General features: G+C 41.7%; 1 protein-coding gene across 1 annotated transcript; it reads left to right on the forward strand.

Annotated features, from left to right (window-relative positions):
- The first annotated feature begins 365 nt into the window (after positions 1-365).
- Positions 366-18,676, forward strand: LOC139578496 (cytochrome P450 2J2-like). The gene is made up of 9 exons (XM_071406175.1): positions 366-728; positions 983-1,145; positions 15,510-15,659; positions 15,992-16,152; positions 16,404-16,580; positions 16,729-16,870; positions 16,945-17,132; positions 17,396-17,537; positions 18,090-18,676. The coding sequence occupies exons 1-9, from the start codon at positions 546-548 to the stop codon at positions 18,263-18,265; spliced, it is 1,482 nt and encodes a 493-aa protein (XP_071262276.1). The 5' UTR covers positions 366-545; the 3' UTR covers positions 18,266-18,676.
- Positions 18,677-21,804: the final 3,128 nt, after the last annotated feature.

Consider the following 21,804-nt stretch of genomic DNA (forward strand, 5'->3'; position numbering starts at 1 on the left):
ATGACTCCAACCTAAGTGTATGTAAACTTCCGACTTCAACTGTATATAAACACCAACATTCCACAGTAATAGCAACAACAAATAAATGTTACTGAGAATGTTATTGTAGTTAAACTTGTCTGTTGGTTTATTCTGTAGATAGCCTTCTTGTAACAAGATCACTACTAGTTTTACAGCTTCTGAAAAAATTTACAAAAGTGCATGTTAGGGAGAAAGTTTGTGCTCCCTCTCCTGCGTGTCTGGTATTCGTTTGTGTTTCTCAGAAACTCTGAAAGTGGCCCCATTACAGAACAACACTACTCCTGAGACCACAAGTTAATGGTCGAGCAGCCTCGTTTTCATCCTTGTCACTGACTCTTATAGTTACTACTGCCAAGGATAGGCTTGGTAGTGGAGAGGCTGCTAAGAGAAAGAGAGACAGAAAGAGGAGGGCTTCAGAGAGAGACAGACAGAAACGGAGAGAAAGAGAGAGAGGCTACTGAGAGAGAGTATCACAGAGAGCATTTCAACCTGTCTTATAGTCTGCAAAAACAGATGTTCTCACCATGATTCTGCTGGCGGTATTGGACTGTTTCGATGTGAAGGGCTGGCTGGTGTTTATCTTTGTGTTTCTCTTGGTGGTGGACATCGTCAGAAACAGAACTCCAACTAACTTCCCCCCTGGACCCTGGTCTGTACCTTTCCTGGGTAATGTCTTCACAGGGCTCGACTTCAAGACCATTGACAAGGTCAGAACAATACTCATATAATCATTGCTAATATTAATCAGAACTATTTGATTACTAATGACTTATGTTACCAATACTATATCTTAACTAGTGCAGTGAAATAATTGACACAGATTTGACTTGCATGTGGCATGTTTTACACAGGGCACCATTGAAAAATAAACTGTGGTCTCAATTGGGATTCTCTAAATAAAGGTTAAATCTTTTATAGAAATGTAATAAATGTGTCACAACCATTCCTTCCTTCCCTGTAGATGGCTGAGGACTATGGTCCAGTGTTCAGTCTGCGTCGAGGCTTTGACAGGGTAGTGTTTATCTCAGGGTATAAGATGGTGAAGGAAGCTCTGGTCAACCAACTGGACAGTTTCTATGACCGGCCCATTGTCCCTCTGTTTCATGACACCTTCAAAGGCATTGGTGAGTGAGTTGCACACTATTCCCTACATAGTGCACCACTTCTGACCAGGCCAGGCTCCAGTGAGAAAGGCTGTGAGCACTAGAATGTACTCCTGTTGCTTTTTTGGAGAGGATAAACGTGTTAGAAATGAAAATTCTGCATTATGTACATTACCAGTCAAAAGTTTGGATACACCTACTCATTCAAGGGTTTTTCTTAATTTTTTACTATTTTCTACATTGTATAATAATAGTGAAGACATCAAACTATGAAATAACACATATGAAATCATGTAGGAACCAGAAAAGTGTTAATCAAAATATGTTTTAGATTCTTCAAAGTAGTCACCCTTTGCCTTGATGAAAGCTTTTCACACTCTTGGCATTCTCTCAACCAGCTTCATGAGGAATGCTTTTTCAACAGTCTTGAAGGAGTTCCCACATATGCTGAGGACTTGTTGGCTGCTTTTCCTTCGCTCTGCGGTCCAACAGTTATACTGTTAGCATTGAGGTGGTGTGCCCTAGTAGCTCACCCTGCACTATCAGCTCCAATATAAATAACATGAGCAAGTCTACTTCTGATAAGCTTCCCAGTAAAGCATTAAAAACAATCAAGCAAACCAGAAAAGTGCTCAAAATAACCCATGTTAACATGTGCAGTCTGAGAAACAAGGTCCATGAAGTATATAACTTGCTTGTAACAGATGACATTCATATTCTGATATCTGAAACTTACTTAGATAATACCTTTGATGATACTGTGGTAGCAATACATGGTTATAACGTCTACCGAAAAGACAGACATGCCAACGGGGGCGGTGTTGCGGTCTATATTCAGAACTACATTCCTGTAAAGCTTAGAGACGATCTCATGTTAAATACTGTTGAAGTAATATGGCTACAGGTTCATCTGCCTCACCTTAAGCCTATTCTTGTGGGAAGCTGCTATAGACCACCAAGTGCCAACAGTCAGTAACTGGTGTGGTGGTTCATTTCTTTACTATCAAATGAGGAGAGACAAACTTATCACACAAGTCAGAGTTATACTTAAACTAAATCTTTAATAGTGAGAGCTTTGCAATAGCGATGGCTGGTCGACGAATCACCGTCTCTGATGATTCATTGAGAGCCCCAAGACAAAAGATACACCCCTTTCAACCTACATGACGAACAACAGATATATAGAATGGGTCACAAGGTTAAGATCTGTATGAAAGATACCTATAATACATAGCAGACAGTATCTGCTGTGTCAACAGTTTTCATTGTATAGACCAGTGTCTGGCCCTCCGACTCCAAACTGGAGCCATCTCTCCCTGGTACGGTATAAAACAGAAACATTAACTCATGCTCTGGAATGCGCTTTAGGTTTTATCACCCAAAAGGCATGGTAAATCTCCTGTCAGTGTCATCTCCCAGAGGCCCATCCTCAGTAGAACACACACACAATAGTTAACAATACTCTATTCTGTTGAAATAAAACAACCATTTGATGCCAGAAAAGTATTATAACATTATTTTGCAATTTTGCCACCATACTGGATAATATGTGTGAAATGCTTGATAATGTAAATGATATCAACAGAGCTATATTTTCTGGGTGATTTAAATATTGACTGACTCTCATCAAGCTTCCCACTCAAAAAAAATGTAAAACTGTAACCAGTGGCTGCAACCTGGTTCAGGTTGTCAGTCAACCTACCAGAGTATTTGCTTTAAAGCAGTATCCAAATCCATAGGATGTAGTGATCACAATATAGTAGTCATATCTAGGAAAACCAAAGTTCCAAAGGCTGGTTCTAATATAGTGTATAAGAGGTCATACAATAGGTTTTGTAGGGATTCGTATGTTGATGATGTAAAGAATATTTGCTGGTCTGTGGGGTGTAATGAGTGCAACTAGATGCTAAACTTGACACATTTATGAAATTGCTCATTCCAGTTACTAATAAACACGCACCCATTAAGAAAATTACTGTAAAACCTGTTAAATCCCCTTGGATTGATGAGGAATTGAAAAATTGTATGGTTTAGAGCAGTGGTTCCCAAACTTTTTATAGTCCCGTACCCCTTCAAACATTCAACCTCCAGCTAAGTACCCCCTCTAGCACCAGGGTCAGTGCACTCTCAAATGTTGTTTTTTGCCATCATTGTAAGCCTGTCACACATACACTATAAGATACGTTTTTAAACATAAGAATGAGTGTGAGTTTTTGTCACAAACCGGCTTGTGGGAAGTGACAAAGAGCTCTTATAGGACCAGGAAACAAATAATAATATCATAATAATCAATCATTTTGCTCTTTATTTAGCCATCTTACATATAAAACTTTATTTGTTTATCAAAAATTGTGAATAACTCACCACAGGTTAATGAGAAGGGTGTGCTTGAAAGGATGCACATAACTCTTCAATGTTGGGTTGTATTGGAGAGAGTCTCAGTCTTAAATAATTATCCACACACAGTCTGTGCCTGTATTTAGTTTTCATGCTAGTCAGGGCCGAGAATCCACTCTCACATAGGTACGTGGTTGCAAAGGGCATCAGTGTCTTAAGAGCGCGATTTGCCAAGGCAGGATACTCTGAGCGCAGCCCAATCCAGAAATCTGGCAGTGGTTTCTGATTAAATAACATTTTCACAGAACCGCTTGTTGCAATTTCGATTAGGCTCTCTTGTTCAGATATCGGTAAGTCGACTGGAGGCAGGGCATGAAAGGGATAACGAATCTAGTTGTTTGTGTCATCCGTTTCGGGAAAGTAATTGAGTAATTGCGCACCCAGCTCACACAGGTGCTTCGCTATATCACATTTGACATTGTCCGTAAGCTTGAGTTCATTTGCACACAAATGGAAAGACCTGTGTATTTCCTTGTTAAAACCTGTTTGGGCTGCAGGGGCAGTATTGAGTAGCTCTGATAAAAGGTTCCCATTTCAAATGGCCTCGTACTCAATTCTTGCTCGTACAATATGCATATTATTATTACTATTGGATAGAAAACACTCTCTACTTTCTAAAACCGTTTGAATTATATCTGTGAGTAAAACAGAACTCATTTGGCAGCAAACTTCCTGACCAGGAAGTGGAAAGTCTGAAAACGATGCTCTGTTCTAGGGCCTGCCTATAAATGGGCATGATACGTATTAGTATACATGCACGTCATACACCTTCCACTAGATGTCAAGAGGCAGTGAGAGAAGAAATGGAGTGTTTATCTTGGTCTGAGGTGGAATAAATGCTCTTGGCATGACGTGTCACCCATTTCCTGTTTCCTGGAAAGCGCGAGGAGGGACCTGGGATTGCCTTCTGGAAAGCTGTCGTTATAGACGGCTACTATCTCCGGCTTTGATTTTATTTGATAAATGTGACAATATCATCGTAAAGTATGTTTTTTCAATATAGTTTTATTAGATTATTGAAATTTATTTGGGACGTTAGGCGTGTTGCGTTGTGTGCCTTTGTTCAGGAAGGAGAGCTTCGCGCCACTTGGCTAGTGTGCTTGCTAATTCAAGAGGGAAAAAGGACGTTCTAAAACCAAACAACGATTGTTCTGGACAAAGGACCCCTTGTACAACATTCTGATGGAAGCTCATCAAAAGTAGGACCCATTTTATGATGCTATTTCATATATCTGTCGAACATGTTGTACTAGTAGTTTGCCCCCAGATTTTGGGCACTCTCTCGCTATAACTAAGCTGGATGTCGTAATGAAGTTATTTTTAGAATTCTAACACTGCGATTGCATTAAGAACTAGTGTATCTATCATTTCCTATACAACATGTATTTTTTAGTAACGTTTATGTATAGTTATTTGGTCAGAATATGTGAGTGTCAGAAAAATATCCGGACGTTGTGGGAAAAAGATGCTACGTTAGCACAATGTATAACCACTGATTTCAGCTCTAAATATGCACATTTTCGAACAAAACATAAGTGTATGTATAACCTGATGTTATAGGACTGTCATCTGATGAAGCTTATCAAGGTTAGTCAAAAATTATATATCTTTTGCTGGTTTGTTACGATCGCTAACTTTCACTGCTGGTAAATGGCTTGTGTTTCTGGCTATTGTGGTAAGCTAATATAATGCTATATTGTGTTTTCGCTGTAAAACACTTAATAAATCGGAAATATTGGCTGGAATCACAAGATGCCTGTCTTTCATTTGCTGTACACCATGTATTTTTCAGAAATGTTTTATGATGAGTATTTAGGTATTTGACGTTGGTGTCTGTAATTACTCTGGCTGCTTCGGTGCTATTTCTGACGGTAGCTGTGATGGTAGCTGCAATGTAAAACTGATTTATAGCTCAAATATGCAAATTCTTCGAACAAAACATCGATTTATTGAATAACATGTTATAAGACTGTCATCTGATGAAGTTGTTTCTTGGTTAGTTTGGTTGGTTCTTGGTTAGTTAGGTTGGTTTTGTGCATGCTACCTGTGCTGTGAAAAATGTCTGTCCTTTTTTGTATTTGGTGGTGAGCTAACATAAATATACGTGGTGTTTTCGCTGTAAAACATTTTAAAAATCGGACATGTTGGCTGGATTCACAAGATGTTTATCTTTCAAATGCTGTATTGGACTTGTTAATGTGTGAAAGTTATATATTTCTAAAAAATATATTTTGAATTTCGCGCCCTGCACTTGAGCTGGCTGTTGTCATAAGTGTACCGACGTCGGGCTTGCAGCCCAAAGAAGTTAATGCAGAGAGAGAAGAGCTCCAACTTCTTAATCATAGCCTCAATTTTGTTCCGCACATTGAATATAGTTGCGGAGAGTCCCTGTAATCCTAGTAATCCCTGTAATCCTAGATTCAGATCATCATCACAGAAAAACATCACCCAGATAGGCCAGTCGTGTGAGAAACTCATCATCATGCAAGCTGTCAGACAAGTGAAAATTATGGTCATTAAAGAAAACTTTAAGCTCGTCTCTCAATTTAAAAAAACATGTCAATACTTTTCCCCTTGATAACCAGCGCACTTCTGTGTGTTGTAAAAGCGTTACATGGTCGCTGCCCATATCATTGCATAGTGCAGAAAATAAACAAGAGTTCAGGGGCCCTGCTTTAACAAAATTAACCATTTTCACTGTGGTGTCCAAAATGTCTTTCAACTGTCAGGCATTCCTTTGGCAGCAAGAGCCTCTTGGTGGATGCTGCAGTGTACCCAAGTGACGTTGGGAGCAACTGCTTGCACGAGCGTTACCACTCCACTATGACTCCCTGTCATGGCTTTTACGCCATCAGTACAGATACCAACACATCTTGACCACCAAAGTCCATTTGATGTCACAAATCTGTCCAGTACTTTAAAAATATCCTCTCCTGTTGTCCTGGTTTCCAGTGGTTTGCAGAAGACGATGTCTTCCTTAATTGACCCCCCATAAACGTAACGGACATATACCAGGAGCTGTGCCAGGCCCACCACGTCTGTTGACTCATCCAGCTTTATTGCATAATATTCACTGGCTTGTATGCGAAGCAATAATTGTTTCAAAACATCTCCTGCCATGTCACTGATGCGTCGTGAAACAGTGTTGTTTTGATCAAGGCATTGTCTGTATAGTTTTTGGGGATTTTTCCCCCAGCATTGTCCCAGCCATATCCGCGGTAGCAGGAAGAATTAAGTCCTCCACAATAGTTAGGGGCATGCCTGTCCAAGCCACTCAGTTGCTCAACATATAAGATGCTTCTAGCCCCTTCTTATTAATGGTATCTGTTGCTTTTATACATGTCTTACTACTCGAAAGTCATCTTAATTCTTGCTCAATAAACTCCTGTGGCTTATTTTTCAAATTGGCATGTTTTGTTTCTAAATATCTGCGCAAGAGTGAGGGTTTCATTGAGTTGTGAGATGGTACTTTTTCACATATAACACACGGTGGCTGAGGACAGGCACTACTCCCAATATAAGTGAACCCCAAATCAATGTAGTTCTCATCATGTTTGCTCCTTTTCGATGGTCCAACGTCCCTGTCTGTTGTTCGGTGCTTTTCCGGGTAAGGGGCAGGGCAGGAGCTCTTCGGCTGCATCAGATTCACAACTGTCAGTGTCCATGCTAGCTGGGCTAACAACAAATGTAGAATTACTGATGCTAGCATTGGATGTGCTCGTGGAAGTAGAACAACTTGTGTCGTCGACAGCTGCAGGTGTAGTACTGCTGGTAGTAGCAGTACTACCAGTATGTGTCTCTATGGACGCAGGCCTTACTTTTTTTAACCACTTATTAATTTTCGAGCAAACGGAATGAGCAGCAGCTACGTTTGGCTACAAACGGACAATTAGTGGAATTCCGGCGAGAGAGTAATGGTTATGATTGTGATTGGATGTTAATTATTTGACTAGGCTACCTGTATTTGACATTGTGTTGTTATTTCGCTGAACACTAGATGGTTTAATTTTATTTTTGGCAGTGAAACGAGGTTACTCAGGCAAGAAAAAAACCTCAGCCAAATGTATAGCCCCGTTGGAAAATATAAATGGACTGTTTGAAAATGTGAAAATAAAAATCACATTTTTATTTAGTGTACCCCCGACGGCATTGTGCGTACCCCTGGGGGTACTCCAGTTTGGGAATACCTGGTTTTGAGGGATGAGGCAAAAGGTATGACAAATAAGTCTGGCAGCCCAACCGATTGGCAAACGTACTGCAAATTAAGAAATCATGTGACTAAACTGAATAAAAAGAAAAATAAACTATACTATGAAACAAAGATAAACTAGATAAAGAATGATAGTAAAAAGCTTTGGAGCACCTTAAATTACATTTTGGGAAAAAAGGCAAACTCGGCTCCATCATTCACTGAATCAGATGGCTCATTCATCACAAAACCCACTGATATTACCAACTACTTGAATGACCTTTTCATTGGCAAGATAAGCAAACTTAGGTATGACATGCCAGCAACAAACGCTAACACTACACATCCAAGTACAGTGGGGAGAACAAGTATTTGATACACTGACGATTTTGCAGGTTTTCCTACTTACAAAGCATGTAGAGGTCTGTAATTTTTATCATAGGTACACTTCAACTATGAGAGACGGAATCTAAAACAAAAATCCAGAAAATCACATTGTATGATTTTTAAGTAATTAATTTGCATTTTATTGCTTGACATAAGTATTTGATACATCAGAAAAGCAGAACTTAATATTTGGTAGAGAAACCTTTGTTTGCAATTACAGAGATCATACGTTTCCTGTAGTTCTTGACTAGGTTTGCACACACTGCAGCAGGGATTTTGGCCCACTCCTCCCTACAGATCATCTCCAGATCCTTCAGGTTTCGGGGCTGTCGCTGGGCAATACGGACTTTCAGCTCCCTCCAAAGATTTTCTATTGGGTTCAGGTCTGGAGACTGGCTAGGCCACTCCAGGACCTTGAGATGCTTCTTACGGAGCCACTCCTTAGTTGCCCTGGCTGTGTGTTTTGGGTCGTTGTCATGCTGGAAGACCCAGCCATGACCCATCTTCAATGCTCTTACTGAGGGAAGGAGGTTGTTGGCCAAGATCTCGCGATACATGACCCCATCCATCCTCTCCTCAATACAGTGCAGTCGTCCTGTCCCCTTTGCAGAAAAGCATCCCCAAAGAATGATGTTTCCACCTCCATGCTTCACGGTTGGGATGGTGTTCTTGGGGTTGTACTCATCCTTCTTCTTCCTCCAAACACGGTGAGTGGAGTTTAGACCAAAAAGCTCTATTTTTGTCTCATCAGACCACATGACCTTCTCCCATTCCTCCTCTGGATCATCCAGATGGTCATTGGCAAACTTCAGACGGGCCTGGACATGCGCTGGCTTGAGCAGGGGGACCTTGCGTGCGCTGCAGGATTTTAATCCATGACGGCGTAGTGTGTTACTAATGGTTTTCTTTGAGACTGTGGTCCCAGCTCTCTTCAGGTCATTGACCAGGTCCTGCCGTGTAGTTCTGGGCTGATCCCTCACCTTCCTCATGATCATTGATGCCCCACGAGGTGAGATCTTGCATGGAGCCCCAGACCGAGGGTGATTGACCGTCATCTTGAACTTCTTCCATTTTCTAATAATTGCGCCAACAGTTGTTGCCTTCTCACCAAGCTGCTTGCCTATTGTCCTGTAGCCCATCCCAGCCTTGTGCAGGTCTACAATTCTATCCCTGATGTCCTTACACAGCTCTCTGGTCATGGCCATTGTGGAGAGGTTGGAGTCTGTTTGATTGAGTGTGTGGACAGGTGTCTTTTATACTGGTAACGAGTTCAAACAGGTGCAGTTAATACAGGTAATGAGTGGAGAACAGGAGGGCTTCTTAAAGAAAAACTAACAGGTCTGTGAGAGCCGGAATTCTTACTGGTTGGTAGGTGATCAAATACTTACAGTGGGGAGAACAAGTATTTGATACACTGCCGATTTTGCAGGTTTTCCTACTTACAAAGCATGTAGAGGTCTGTAATTTTTATCATAGGTACACTTCAACTATGAGAGACGGAATCTAAAACAAAAATCCAGAAAATCACATTGTATGATTTTTAAGTAATTAATTTGCATTTTATTGCATGACATAAGTATTTGATACATCAGAAAAGCAGAACTTAATATTTGGTACAGAAACCTTTGTTTGCAATTACAGAGATCATACGTTTCCTGTAGTTCTTGACTAGGTTTGCACACACTGCAGCAGGGATTTTGGCCCACTCCTCCCTACAGATCTTCTCCAGATCCTTCAGGTTTCGGGGCTGTCGCTGGGCAATACGGACTTTCAGCTCCCTCCAAAGATTTTCTATTGGGTTCAGGTCTGGAGACTGGCTAGGCCACTCCAGGACCTTGAGATGCTTCTTACGGAGCCACTCCTTAGTTGCCATGGCTGTGTGCTTCGTGTCGTTGTCATGCTGGAAGACCCAGCCACGACCCATCTTCAATGCTCTTACTGAGGGAAGGAGGTTGTTGGCCAAGATCTCGCGATACATGGCCCCATCCATCCTCCCCTCAATACGGTGCAGTCGTCCTGTCCCCTTTGCAGAAAAGCATCCCCAAAGAATGATGTTTCCACCTCCATGCTTCACGGTTGGGATGGTGTTCTTGGGGTTGTACTCATACTTCTTCTTCCTCCAAACACGGCGAGTGGAGTTAGACCAAAAAGCTCTATTTTTGTCTCATCAGACCACATGACCTTCTCCCATTCCTCCTCTGGATCATCCAGATGGTCATTGGCAAACTTCAGACAGGCCTGGACATGCACTGGCTTAAGCAGGGGGACCTTGCGTGCGCTGCAGGATTTTAATCCATGACGGCGTAGTGTGTTACTAATGGTTTTCTTTGAGACTGTGGTCCCAGCTCTCTTCAGGTCATTGACCAGGTCCTGCCGTGTAGTTCTGGGCTGATCCCTCACCTTCCTCATGATCATTGATGCCCCACGAGGTGAAATCTTGCATGGAGCCCCAGACCGAGGGTGATTGACCGTCATCTTGAACTTCTTCCATTTTCTAATAATTGCGCCAACAGTTGTTTCCTTCTCACCAAGCTGCTTGCCTATTGTCCTGTAGCCCATCCCAGCCTTGTGCAGGTCTACAATTTTATCCCTGATGTCCTTACACAGCTCTCTGGTCTTGGCCATTGTGGAGAGGTTGGAATCTGTTTGATTGTGTGTGGACAGGTGTCTTTTATACAGGTAACGAGTTCAAACAGGTGCAGTTAATACAGGTAATGAGTGGAGAACAGGAGGGCTTCTTAAAGAAAAACTAACAGGTCTATGAGAGCCGGAATTCTTACTGGTTGGTAGGTGATCAAATACTTATGTCATGCAATAAAATGCAAATTAATTATTTAAAAATCATACAATGTGATTTTCTGGATTTTTGTTTTAGATTCCGTCTCTCACAGTTGAAGTGTACCTATGATAAAAATTACAGACCTCTACATGCTTTGTAAGTAGGAAAACCTGCAAAATCGGCAGTGTATCAAATACTTGTTCTCCCCACTGTACGTCATGCAATAAAATGCAAATGAATTACTTAAAAATCATACAATGTAATTTTCTGGATTTTTGTTTTAGATTCCGTCTCTCACAGTTGAAGTGTACCTATGATAAAAATTACAGACCTCTACATGCTTTGTAAGTAGGAAAACCTGCAAAATCGGCAGTGTATCAAATACTTGTTCTCCCCACTGTATATCTGACCAAATTATGAAAGACAAGAATTGTACTTTTGAATTCCGTAAAGTCCATTTGAAAGAGGTGAAAAAATTATTGTTGCCTATCAACAATGACAAGCCACCGGAGTCTGACAATCTGGATGTAAACTTACTGAGGATAATAGCAGACGATATTGCCACTTATTTGCCACATCTTCCATTTAAGCCTACTAGAAAGTGTGTGCCCTCAGGCATGGAGGGAAGCTAAAGTCATTCCGCTACCTAAGAATAGTAAAGCACCCTTTACTAGCTCAAATAGCCAACCAATCAGCCTGTTACCAACCCTTAGTAAACTTCTGGAAAACAAATTGTTTGACCAGATGCAATGCTATTTCACAGTAACAGACTTTCAGCATGCTTATAGGGAAGGACACTCAACAAGCACAGCACTTACACAAATGACTGATGATTATCTGAAAGAAATTGATAATAAAATGATTGTGGGAGGTGTCTTGTTAGACTTCAGTGCAGCTTTTGACATTATTGATTATAGTCTACTGCCTAAAAAATTTATGTTTAATGGCTTTACACCCCCTGCTATAATGTGGATAAATGGTTACTTGTCTAACAAAACACAGAGGGTGTTTTTTTTTGACTCCGTATTCAGTTTTACACACATAAGACAACACAAAACAATATAAATAATATACAACTAGAAAAAATAAAAAAGACTAGCTATAAAGATAACGTACTTCAGACAAGTTAAACACACCAGGCAGAAGGCTACAAAGGTTAAAGTGCAATCTGTAGTACAGGGACAGAGTCACCATTGTTCCTGTAAACAGACAAGGGATATGGGTGGAGAAATGCAACCACTCACACTCACAGACAGTCATGGCCACAGACCGACCATCCACTGGACCAAAAATCAAGTTTACAATGCTTTTGTTATGTAGGTGTAAACAAAATAAAAAACAGCACAAAACAAGCTCACATTTTAGTCTCTGACAGGGCAAGATGAACAAGGCATCCACACCAAGAAATGCTCATCCAACCCTTAAGTCACAGGGGTGTCAAATACAGAGTTCTTTTTGTTTTAATATGAATGCCATCAGAAGATGGACTGTTTAAAGTAAGACCGGAATGGAGCCCAAGCCTCATAAAACAGTTTGGGATTCCCACGTGTATTGAATAAAAAAGAAAATCTAATTTCAAAGAGCACAAACCATCTCCCACCCAATATTTATAAGATGGGGGAACTGCCAACTTCCAGTTCTGGAGTATTAGCCGTCTAGCTAAAAGAGTTGTATAAGCAACAGTGTCCGTCGGAATTCTTGATACCTATGGGCAGTACTCCAAAAAGGGGTGTAATGGGAGACAGATCTCTAACAGTGTCATATATATCAGAGAAACATTTAAATATTAATTACCAGAAACATTACAGTTTGTGACAGCCCCAAAACATATGATACTGGTTCCGTTTTACATAGGACACAGGTAGGATCAAAATCAGAGAATATTCTTCCAAGTTTGGCGAAGGACCAGTGGATACTGTTAAACACCTTGAATTGAATGAGGCTGTGTCTAGTGCTAAAAGAGGATGAATGCAGCCTGTGCAACACAGATTCCCAGGTGTCTTCCCCAAGTTCCTCCCCCAAATCCTTTTCCCATTGAGTCTTTAAAGGCAGCAAAGAAGGGTTCTATAAGTCATTAATGATTGCATATACATCTGTAACTGCACCACTAGGAAGCTTGTTTAGCTCAAAGATGCTCTCTACAGCTGTATTAGCAGGCCTATGGGGAAATTCAGGTGTGTTAGCTCTGACAAAGTTCCTAGTCTGAAGATAGTGGAAGAAGTAGGATTGGGGGAGGTTGAACTCTTCCTGTAGCCGAGCAAAAGAGGCAAATGTATCATCAAAGAATAATTGGGCTAGTGAGGAGAGGCCCAGTGAATAACATGTTCTGATTGATTGGGCCTGATAGAGAAAAGCCTCGGAGGCAAAAGGCTAAATGGAACTGATTCCAAATTTTAAGAGACTGCTTTACAATTGAGTTGACACACCTTTTGCCTAGGGACACTGGGAGAGACGAGCACAACACAGAAGAAAGTGCAGCAGGTTTACACGATTCAGACTCCATCTGGACCCAGAGTGGTCTTGGGCCAGTAGGATCGGTCTGCAGCCAGTACAAAAGGGCTCTGAAATTTGCAGCCCAATAGTATGTTTGAAAATTTGGTAGAGCTAAACCACCCAATGCCTTAGGCTTATGTAGATGTATTCTACAAATCCGTGGTACCATTCCATCCCAAATAAAATACATGAATGTTTGATCCAGTGAATAAAAAAAAGATTTTGGAATAAAAATGGATAAACATTGAAATAAATATAAAGATTTGGGGAACACATTCATTTTAATGAAATTAATCCTTCCAATAAGAGAAAGAGGTAGAGACTTCCCAAAAGTCAAAGATTATTTTAAACTGTCTGCTAGAGCAACAATGTTTTCCTTAAACAAATTTGAATATGTCCTTGTCACTTTAACTCCCAAGTAGGTGAATTGATCCCAGACAATCCTAAACTGAAAGCTTGTAAAAGAGTACTTTAAAGCAGCCTTATTTACTGGAAAAAGCTCACTCTTGCCTAGATGCAGCTTGTACCCTGAGATTGATCCAAACTTTTTAAGAATAGATAAGGCATGTGGTAATGTGGAATCAGGACTGGAGATAAACAAAAGGAGGTCGTCAGCATATAGCAAGACTTTCTGCTCTAAGCCCATCCTGATTATACCTTGAATGGCATAATTAGAGTGCGGTGCGATGGCGAGGGACTCAATTGCCAAAGCAAACAACAAGGGGGAGAGTGGACAATCCTGTCTGGATCCGCGGTGCAAGGGAAAATAGTCAGAGGACAAGTTGTTCGTCCGTACCAAAGCCATGGGAGAAAAATAAAGAATCTTTATCTACGCAATGAATTTGGGGCCAAAGCCAAATCTATAAAGGGCAGCTGTTAGGTAGTCCCACTCAACGCGGTCAAAAGCTTTTTCCGCATCGAGCGAGAACACTACCTCCAGGTCCCCCAATGCTGGGGAGTACTGTACAGTATATTCATAAGGCATCTAATATTGAAAAATGAATGCCTATTTCTCATAAAGCCAGTCTGGTCAGAGTGTATTACTGGGTGTAGTGAGCCTTCCATATGGGTGGCTAAGAGCTTGGCTAGGATTTTGTAATCACAGTTTAAAAGTGAGATTGGGCTATAGGATCTACATTCACCTACTCTGCGTCTCACAAAGACACAGTGGTTGAAACCAAAAATCTCAAATTTAAACTCATCAGACCAAAGGACAGATTTCCACTGGTCTAATGTCCATTGCTTGTGTTTCTTGGCCCAAGCAAGTCTCTTATTCTTATTGGTGTCCTTTAGTAGTGGTTTCTTTGCAGCAATTTGACCATGAAGGCCTGATTGACACAGTCTCCTCTGAGCGGTTGATGTTGAGATGTGTCTGTTACTTGAGCTCTGTGAAGCATTTATTTGGGCTGCAATCTGAGGTGCGGTTAGCTCTAATAAACTTGACTGACCTTCTGATGTCTTAAAGTAATGATGGACTGTAATTTCTCTTTGCTTATTTGAGCTGTTCTTGCCATAATATGGACTTGTTTTTCCCCCAAATAGGGCTATCTTCTGTATTCCACCTTTACCTTGTCACATCACAACTGATTGGCTCAAACGCATTAAGAAGGAAAGATATTCCACAAATTAATTTTTAACAAGGCACACCTGTTAATTGAAATGCATTCCAGGTGACTACCTCATGAAGCTGGTTGAGAGAATGCCAAGAGTGTGCAAAGCTGTCATCAAGGCAAAGGGTGGCTACTTTGAAGAATCTCAAATATATCAAATATAACACTAACACTTTTTTGGTTACTACATGATTCCATATGTGTTATTTCATAGTTTCGTGGTCGTCACTATTATTCTACAATGTACAAAATAGTAAAAATAAAGAAAAACCCTTAATGAGTATGTGTTTCTAAACTTTTGACTGGTACTGTATATATTGTCAATAATCTAAAGACGCTTGCCTACCTCGCTTCCTCTCCTTCATCTGAAATAGCTGAAAAAGGATGCCTACCAGGAATTAACTTTCCACCTGCCCAATGCACGTATTACTGCAGATGGGGGAAAGGAGATAAGGAGATGAAGGACATTTTAGACTATTGAGATCCACCCAATACCTGGCTCTTAATCTCCACCTCTCCTCTGCCCTCAGGTATCACTCTAAGCAACGGTCACATGTGGAAGACCCAGAGAAAGTTTGCTCATACCCACCTGCGATACTTCGGAGAAGGGAAGAAGGGACAGGAGCACTACATCCAACTGGAGAGCAACTTCCTGTGTGAGGCCTTCAGAGAGGAGCAGGGTATGTATACGGTACGGTATATTTAGGGTTAGGGTTACTGCTTTTTATTTTATAGAAATAACAACACTGCACTGTAGACATACACCAGACATGTACTGTACTCATTCCTGTCATAACATTGTGAGAACACACTTGATACTTGCACACTCTATCAATATATCATGTCAACTGTGTCCCCTATAGAATAAGAGTAACCTTCATGTGCCTTTGGTCCACTTATACTTAACTTACTACTACTACTAATAATAATAAAATAATAAAGACACATGCAGGACAACAGTTGATGAGAGAATCCATCCAAGCTTTGCATAGCCAGTATGTGTTACTGTTAGGGGGAGGGTTCAACCCCCATTTCATCCTGAACAACGCGGTGGGGAACATTATCGCTTCTGTGGTGTTCGGCCATCGCTTCGAGTACAGCGATGAAAACTTCCAGAAGCTCCTACGCTTGGACAACGAGGTTGTGATACTATCCGGCTCTGCTCGGGCTCAGGTGGGTGTCAAGTTGTTGGCTGGTCAATGGTCTTAACTCCTTCAGATGGGATGTTAAACTTAGAGCCTAGCTCTCAGTGGTCAGAGCTCATGTCCCTGTCCATCACAAAACTATTTTGGTGAATTACCTGAAAAATCCTATCCTTTTATCATAACTATTATGCACATACAGTATAAACAGGAAAATCAACATACGTAACTGTTCTCCTGTAGTTTGATCTGTATGTGTAACTCTGTCCCTCCCTGTCCCAGCTGTATGATGCCTTCCCACACATCATGAAATACCTGCCTGGTCCCCACCAGACCATCCACTCCAACTACCAACAGATCACCGACTTCCTGCAGGCAGAGATAGAGAAGCATCAGGAGGACTGGGATCCAGAGGACCCCCGGGACTACATAGACACATACCTCACAGAGATTGACAAGGTATGGTACCAGAATAGTAGCCAACACTAAGACAAAGGTCAAAGACACACATCACGTGAATGTAGCGAACCACTTCTACCAGACAGACAAGTCATGTTTTCATTTATTTTGACACATCCCAATCCACCTTCTCCTTCAACGTTCTCAGAGGAAGGAGGACCCTAAAGCTGGCTTCAACACAGAGACTCTGGTGGTGTGTACTCTGGACCTGATCGAGGCTGGGATGGAGTCCGCTGCCACCACCTTACGCTGGGCCCTGGTCTACATGATGAACTACCCAGAGATACAGGGTGAGTCGACTCTTCCACAGCACCCCTGAGTTTGATTGATCAATTGATTGATCCCTTCTTCTTTATCCCTCCAGAGAAGGTCCAGGCTGAGATAGACAGAGTGATAGGACAGTCCCGCCAGCCCACCATGGCTGACAGACCCAACATGCCCTTCACTGACGCTGTCATCCATGAGACACAGAGGATAGGAACCATTTTGCCGCTGGGTTTCCCCAAGATGGCCAGCAAAGACACGAAACTTGGGGAATATTTCATACCCAAGGTAAGATACAGCATTAACACTCCTGAGTCCCTCCATTTGTCAAGTGAATGATTCTTGTCCCTGAACTTTTGTGACATTCAGCTCTCAAGGCTAGTAGAATACAAACAATAGCTACCAAAATCCATGCATGATCTGTACAGTTAGTCATTAATGTACCAACTTAACCATATGGCTGCTACAACTAATAATATGCTATAGTCCTGCTCTGCACATTGCTGGGCAGGTGGGCAGTCTGTGAGTTACAGTATCTCTGTGCTATTCAGGGGACGGTTGTCAACACCAACCTGTCTTCGGTGCTGTTTGACAAAGACGAGTGGGAAACTCCAAACACTTTCAACCCAGAGCACTTCCTGGATTCTGAAGGACAGTTCAGAAGGAGAGATGCCTTCCTGCCTTTCTCAGCAGGTGATACAACAGACTATCCGTACAACGGATTTTTGCTCAGATTATGTTCTCTGTGGGTTGTGTTTTCATGTTTTAATTACAAACTTGTGTGATGAGTAACCTTGCCTGTGACCGGAAAACTTAACGTTAAGATTAAGAGCTCTTTATGGGTCAATTGTACAGAAGGTCCAACTGAAATTTGACATCTGCTTTTATCACAACCCGTCCGAAAGACACACGTATTCAGGTTTTTGGAGAGGTGGGGGGCTTCCACACTGAGTGCCCAGGAAGCTGTTGTTTTGGGGGGTTAAGTGCATTGCTCAGGGTTACAACGGTAGGCAATATCATCTAGGATTTGATACCAGCAACTCTCCTGTTGCCAGCTCACTTCCAGACAGATTTTGTTCAGTTGAACCCTCCGGTTGCTGGCTCGCCTCTCAAACCACTAGGATATCTGCCACTCCTGAGCTTTTGACAAATGATCCGGGTTCAAACCCAGTCAGTCACATATCTTTCTCCCTCGGGTAAGCGTGTGTCTCCTCAGATTAAATGTGTGTGTGTCTGTCTCTCCAGGTAAGCGTGCGTGTGTGGGGGAGCATCTGGCTCGTATGGAACTGTTCCTGTTCTTCTCCTCCTTGCTCCAGCGTTTCTCCTTGTCTCCGGTCCCTGGAGCCATGCCCAGTTTGGAGGGTGTCCTGGGGTTCACTCACTCCCCAGCGGAGTTCCTGGTCCGAGCCCTGCCGCGGTGACCACCTCCTCACTTTGACCACTTCCCCCTCACTCTGATCAAAACATAGAGCAACACATGATGTCTCCGAACTGGCTGGGTGGAAGAAGCAGGAAACAGCTGTGAGTGTTGCGATTCACTGGACAGAGAGAAGTAGACTACAGGATATCATTACTGTGTATTTTATTGATTCAACTACAGGTAACTGCAATTTACGGAGCACTCAATATTGAACTAATAGCAATTTACTAACGCAGATTTACTAAAATTACACATTTACCAGGTCCAATTATAGATTCTCTCAATATACGTACTGAACATAGTGTTCTTGGTGTTTCTTTTTCTTTAACTTTTTTACACTTTTGAACAGAGTATTGATTTCCCTGTCATACAACTGTGTACTTTGTATCAAATAAAGATATCCAAAGGTGAATGACTTAAGGTTGATTTGAAAGCAGTGACCTGTGTTTAGTTATGGTCAGTAGGGGAGAGTGGGGAAATCGGGCCAAAGGGTTAGTTGAACCACCCCATGTTTCTAAGAAACCATACACAAAATGAATCGTGTGACCAAATATTTACAGTGGCTTCAGAAAGTATTTACACCCCTTGACTTTTTCCACATTTTGTTGTGTTACAGCCTGAATTTAAAATATGTTGTGTTACTGATCTACACACAATACCCCATAATGTCAAAAGTGGAATTATGTTTTTAGAATGTTTACAAAGTCATGTAAAATGAAAAACTGGCTTTGCCTAAGATTGGTGTTAGTAAAGTTGCCCAGTAGACAGACCTCCGGGTCTAAAGGGAATGCAACCCCATGAATTGAGGATATGGTATCGCATACCCCCTGCCAGAAACCGTGTAGTTTTGAACACTGCCAAGTGGAATGGAGGAATGTTCCTTCATCTGAGCCACATCTAAAACATAGGGAGGAGATATCAGGGTTGAACTTGTGCAGTCTAGATGGCGTGATATAGAGCTGATGGAGGAAATTAAACTGGATCAGTCTGTATCTGGAGTTCAGTGTGGATGTAACACCATTCCTGCATAGGTCACTCCATAGACCCTCATCAAGATCAATACCCAGATCTTTTTCCCATCTAAGTCGGGGTTTATCTAGTCCAGGCAGTGTTAGTCCTGACATAAGAGCATCGTAAACACGGGAAATGGTCTTGAACAGTGGTTGGTCTGCGTGGCAGAGTTGTTCAATAGGTGACATCTTAGGTAGGTTCCATTGTCCCTTGAGAGACACCCTAATAAAGTTTCGTAGTTGTAGGTAGCTAAAGAAGTCCCTGTTAGGCAAGTGGTATTTCTGTTTCAGCTGATCAAAAGACATAAGAACTCCCACCTCGTAACAATGTTCCAGAAGAGTGATCCCCTTATCAGACCATGGTCTAAAGTTACTATTCTGGAAAAACATAGGAATCAATCTATTGTTCCATAAAGGGGTTTTAGGGGAAAGGAATCCCCCTCGTCCGAACAGCTCTTGCAGTTTGCACCATGTCAGGACAGAATGTATGATTAAAGGGTTGTCTGTGATGGTTTTTATAGATTTTCTGTCCCATTTGTAAAACAATTCTGCCCCAGTGTCATCGTTTACCTCAAGCTTTTCAATGTTCAACCATGAGGGAGAGGGACCCTTATCAAACCTCTGAGCCAGAAACCTAGACTGTGCAGCCCAGTAGTACATTCTAAAATTGGGGAGGTTTAAGCCTCCTTGACTGTAATCCAGGGTCAGTTTATCCAGGCCAACCCTAGGGGTTTTGCCGTGCCAGATAAACCGTCTGGTCATCTTGTCGAGAGAGGAAAAGAATGCTGCGGGGACAGGGATAGGGAGAGATTGAAACAGATATAGAAATCTGGGCAGGACATTCATTTTAATTACATTGATTCTACCCAGTAGAGTGAGAGGTAAGTCCATCCATTTACAAAGGTCACCCTCCACCTTTTGTAACAAACTGGCCATCCTGGTGGTGCTTGAGCAACCTGAAGGAAGACATTCTGAATAAACATATGGTCATCGAAGTTAGGAGCATAGATATCGTTTAGTTTTACCTTTACATTTTTTATTTATTTTTATATATCCATAAAACGTATGCCAGCTGATTCATGATTTCGACTGGCTGAGAAACGTTGCCTGTCTTACTTACTTAGTGACTTTATTGTCCCCATGGGGAAATTTGGTTGCAGTATCATGTACACATTTAAAGTGGCGTTTAAATACAAAACAGAATTGACAATACAACTTACAAAAGTTACATAACAATAAAAATAAATAAAAATATTATTATAATAAAGAAAGAAAGAAATAAAACGTTATTTTTTTAAAGACTAGCCTGCTGGCCTTACGGAGTCGATAGGAACATTAGCCCGAGCTATTTAGGAGGGATATCACACCTGGCACAAATTATTGTCTGGTTCTGTTTTTCCTGCTGAGGGGTGCTCTATACCTGCGCCCAGAGGAGAGTTGTTCAAAGTCCGGGTACAGGGGGTGGCATTGCCAAACCAACAAACAATACAAAAACTTAAAATACTCTCAATAAAAGATTTGTAAAACAGAGTCAATATAGTACAGTCTACATTAAAAGAGCCCAGCTTTTTGAGAAAGTACAGTCTCTGTTGGCTCTTTTTGTAGATCAGGTCTGTACATTTACTCGACTGAAGTTTATTGTCCAAAAGGACACCCAGATATTTGTATTCCTGTACAATCTCTATATTCTGACCTCTGATAGATGTTGCAGAGGTAGGGGTTGTTCGCTTCCTGAAGTTATGCACATCTCTTTGGTCTTGTTGGTATTGAGGACCAAGTGTGATTCCTCACACCACTCTACAAAGTCAACTAGGACCGGGCCATGATGTTCCTCGTCATCATGCAACAGGCTGATCAAGGCAGTTTCATCAGCGAACTTAACGAGGTGTCTGTCAGTATGGGAACTAGTACAACTATTCGTGTACAAGATGTACAGGAGTGGGGACAAAACACATCCCTGAGGAGAGCCTGTGTTGGTATTGCATATATCCGACACGTGGGGACCTATTTTGACTCGCTGTGAGCGTTGGCTCAGGAAGTCCAACAGCCACAAAACCAGCCCCCCATATAAGGAGAAGTCCCGAATGAGTCTCTGTGCCAGAATGTAAGGCTGGCAGAATGTAAGGCTGTCTGTCCGTGTAATCCCGACTCCTGACACGTTCATTACTATGGGACTGCTCGAATTTGAATATTTAAACAATGTTGCAAAAGTCGGAGAGACAGACAGCATGGTTTATACAAAACTCCGCTGTTGGAAACTAAATGTTACTCTAAAAGAAATGTGAGATAATATCTAGATGCTTCTAAGGTGGAGATCAAGTTTATAAATTGCTTGGCTGGGCTGATGAGACAGATGGAACAGAGTAAATAAGCACTTTAACATCATAGATTTAGCCGGTGGTAACTTGTGGAATAGACACCGGCTGAAATGCGGTTTTAATCAATCAGCATTCAGGATTAGACCCACCCGTTGTATAATTAAGCAATAAGGCCCGAGGGGGTGTGGTATATGGTCAATGGATACAGTCCT

The sequence above is a fragment of the Salvelinus alpinus genome, chromosome 6, assembly GCF_045679555.1.
Source record: "Salvelinus alpinus chromosome 6, SLU_Salpinus.1, whole genome shotgun sequence".
NCBI lineage: Eukaryota > Metazoa > Chordata > Actinopteri > Salmoniformes > Salmonidae > Salvelinus > Salvelinus alpinus.

Coding starts and splice junctions, on each gene's coding strand:
- LOC139578496 (XM_071406175.1), top strand. CDS start 546: ATGATTCTGCTGGCGGTATTGGACTGTTTCGATGTGAAGGGCTGGCTG. Junction 15,660..15,991: donor GGCCTTCAGAGAGGAGCAGG/GTATGTATACGG, acceptor TGTTACTGTTAG/GGGGAGGGTTCAACCCCCAT. Junction 16,153..16,403: donor CCGGCTCTGCTCGGGCTCAG/GTGGGTGTCAAG, acceptor TCCCTGTCCCAG/CTGTATGATGCCTTCCCACA.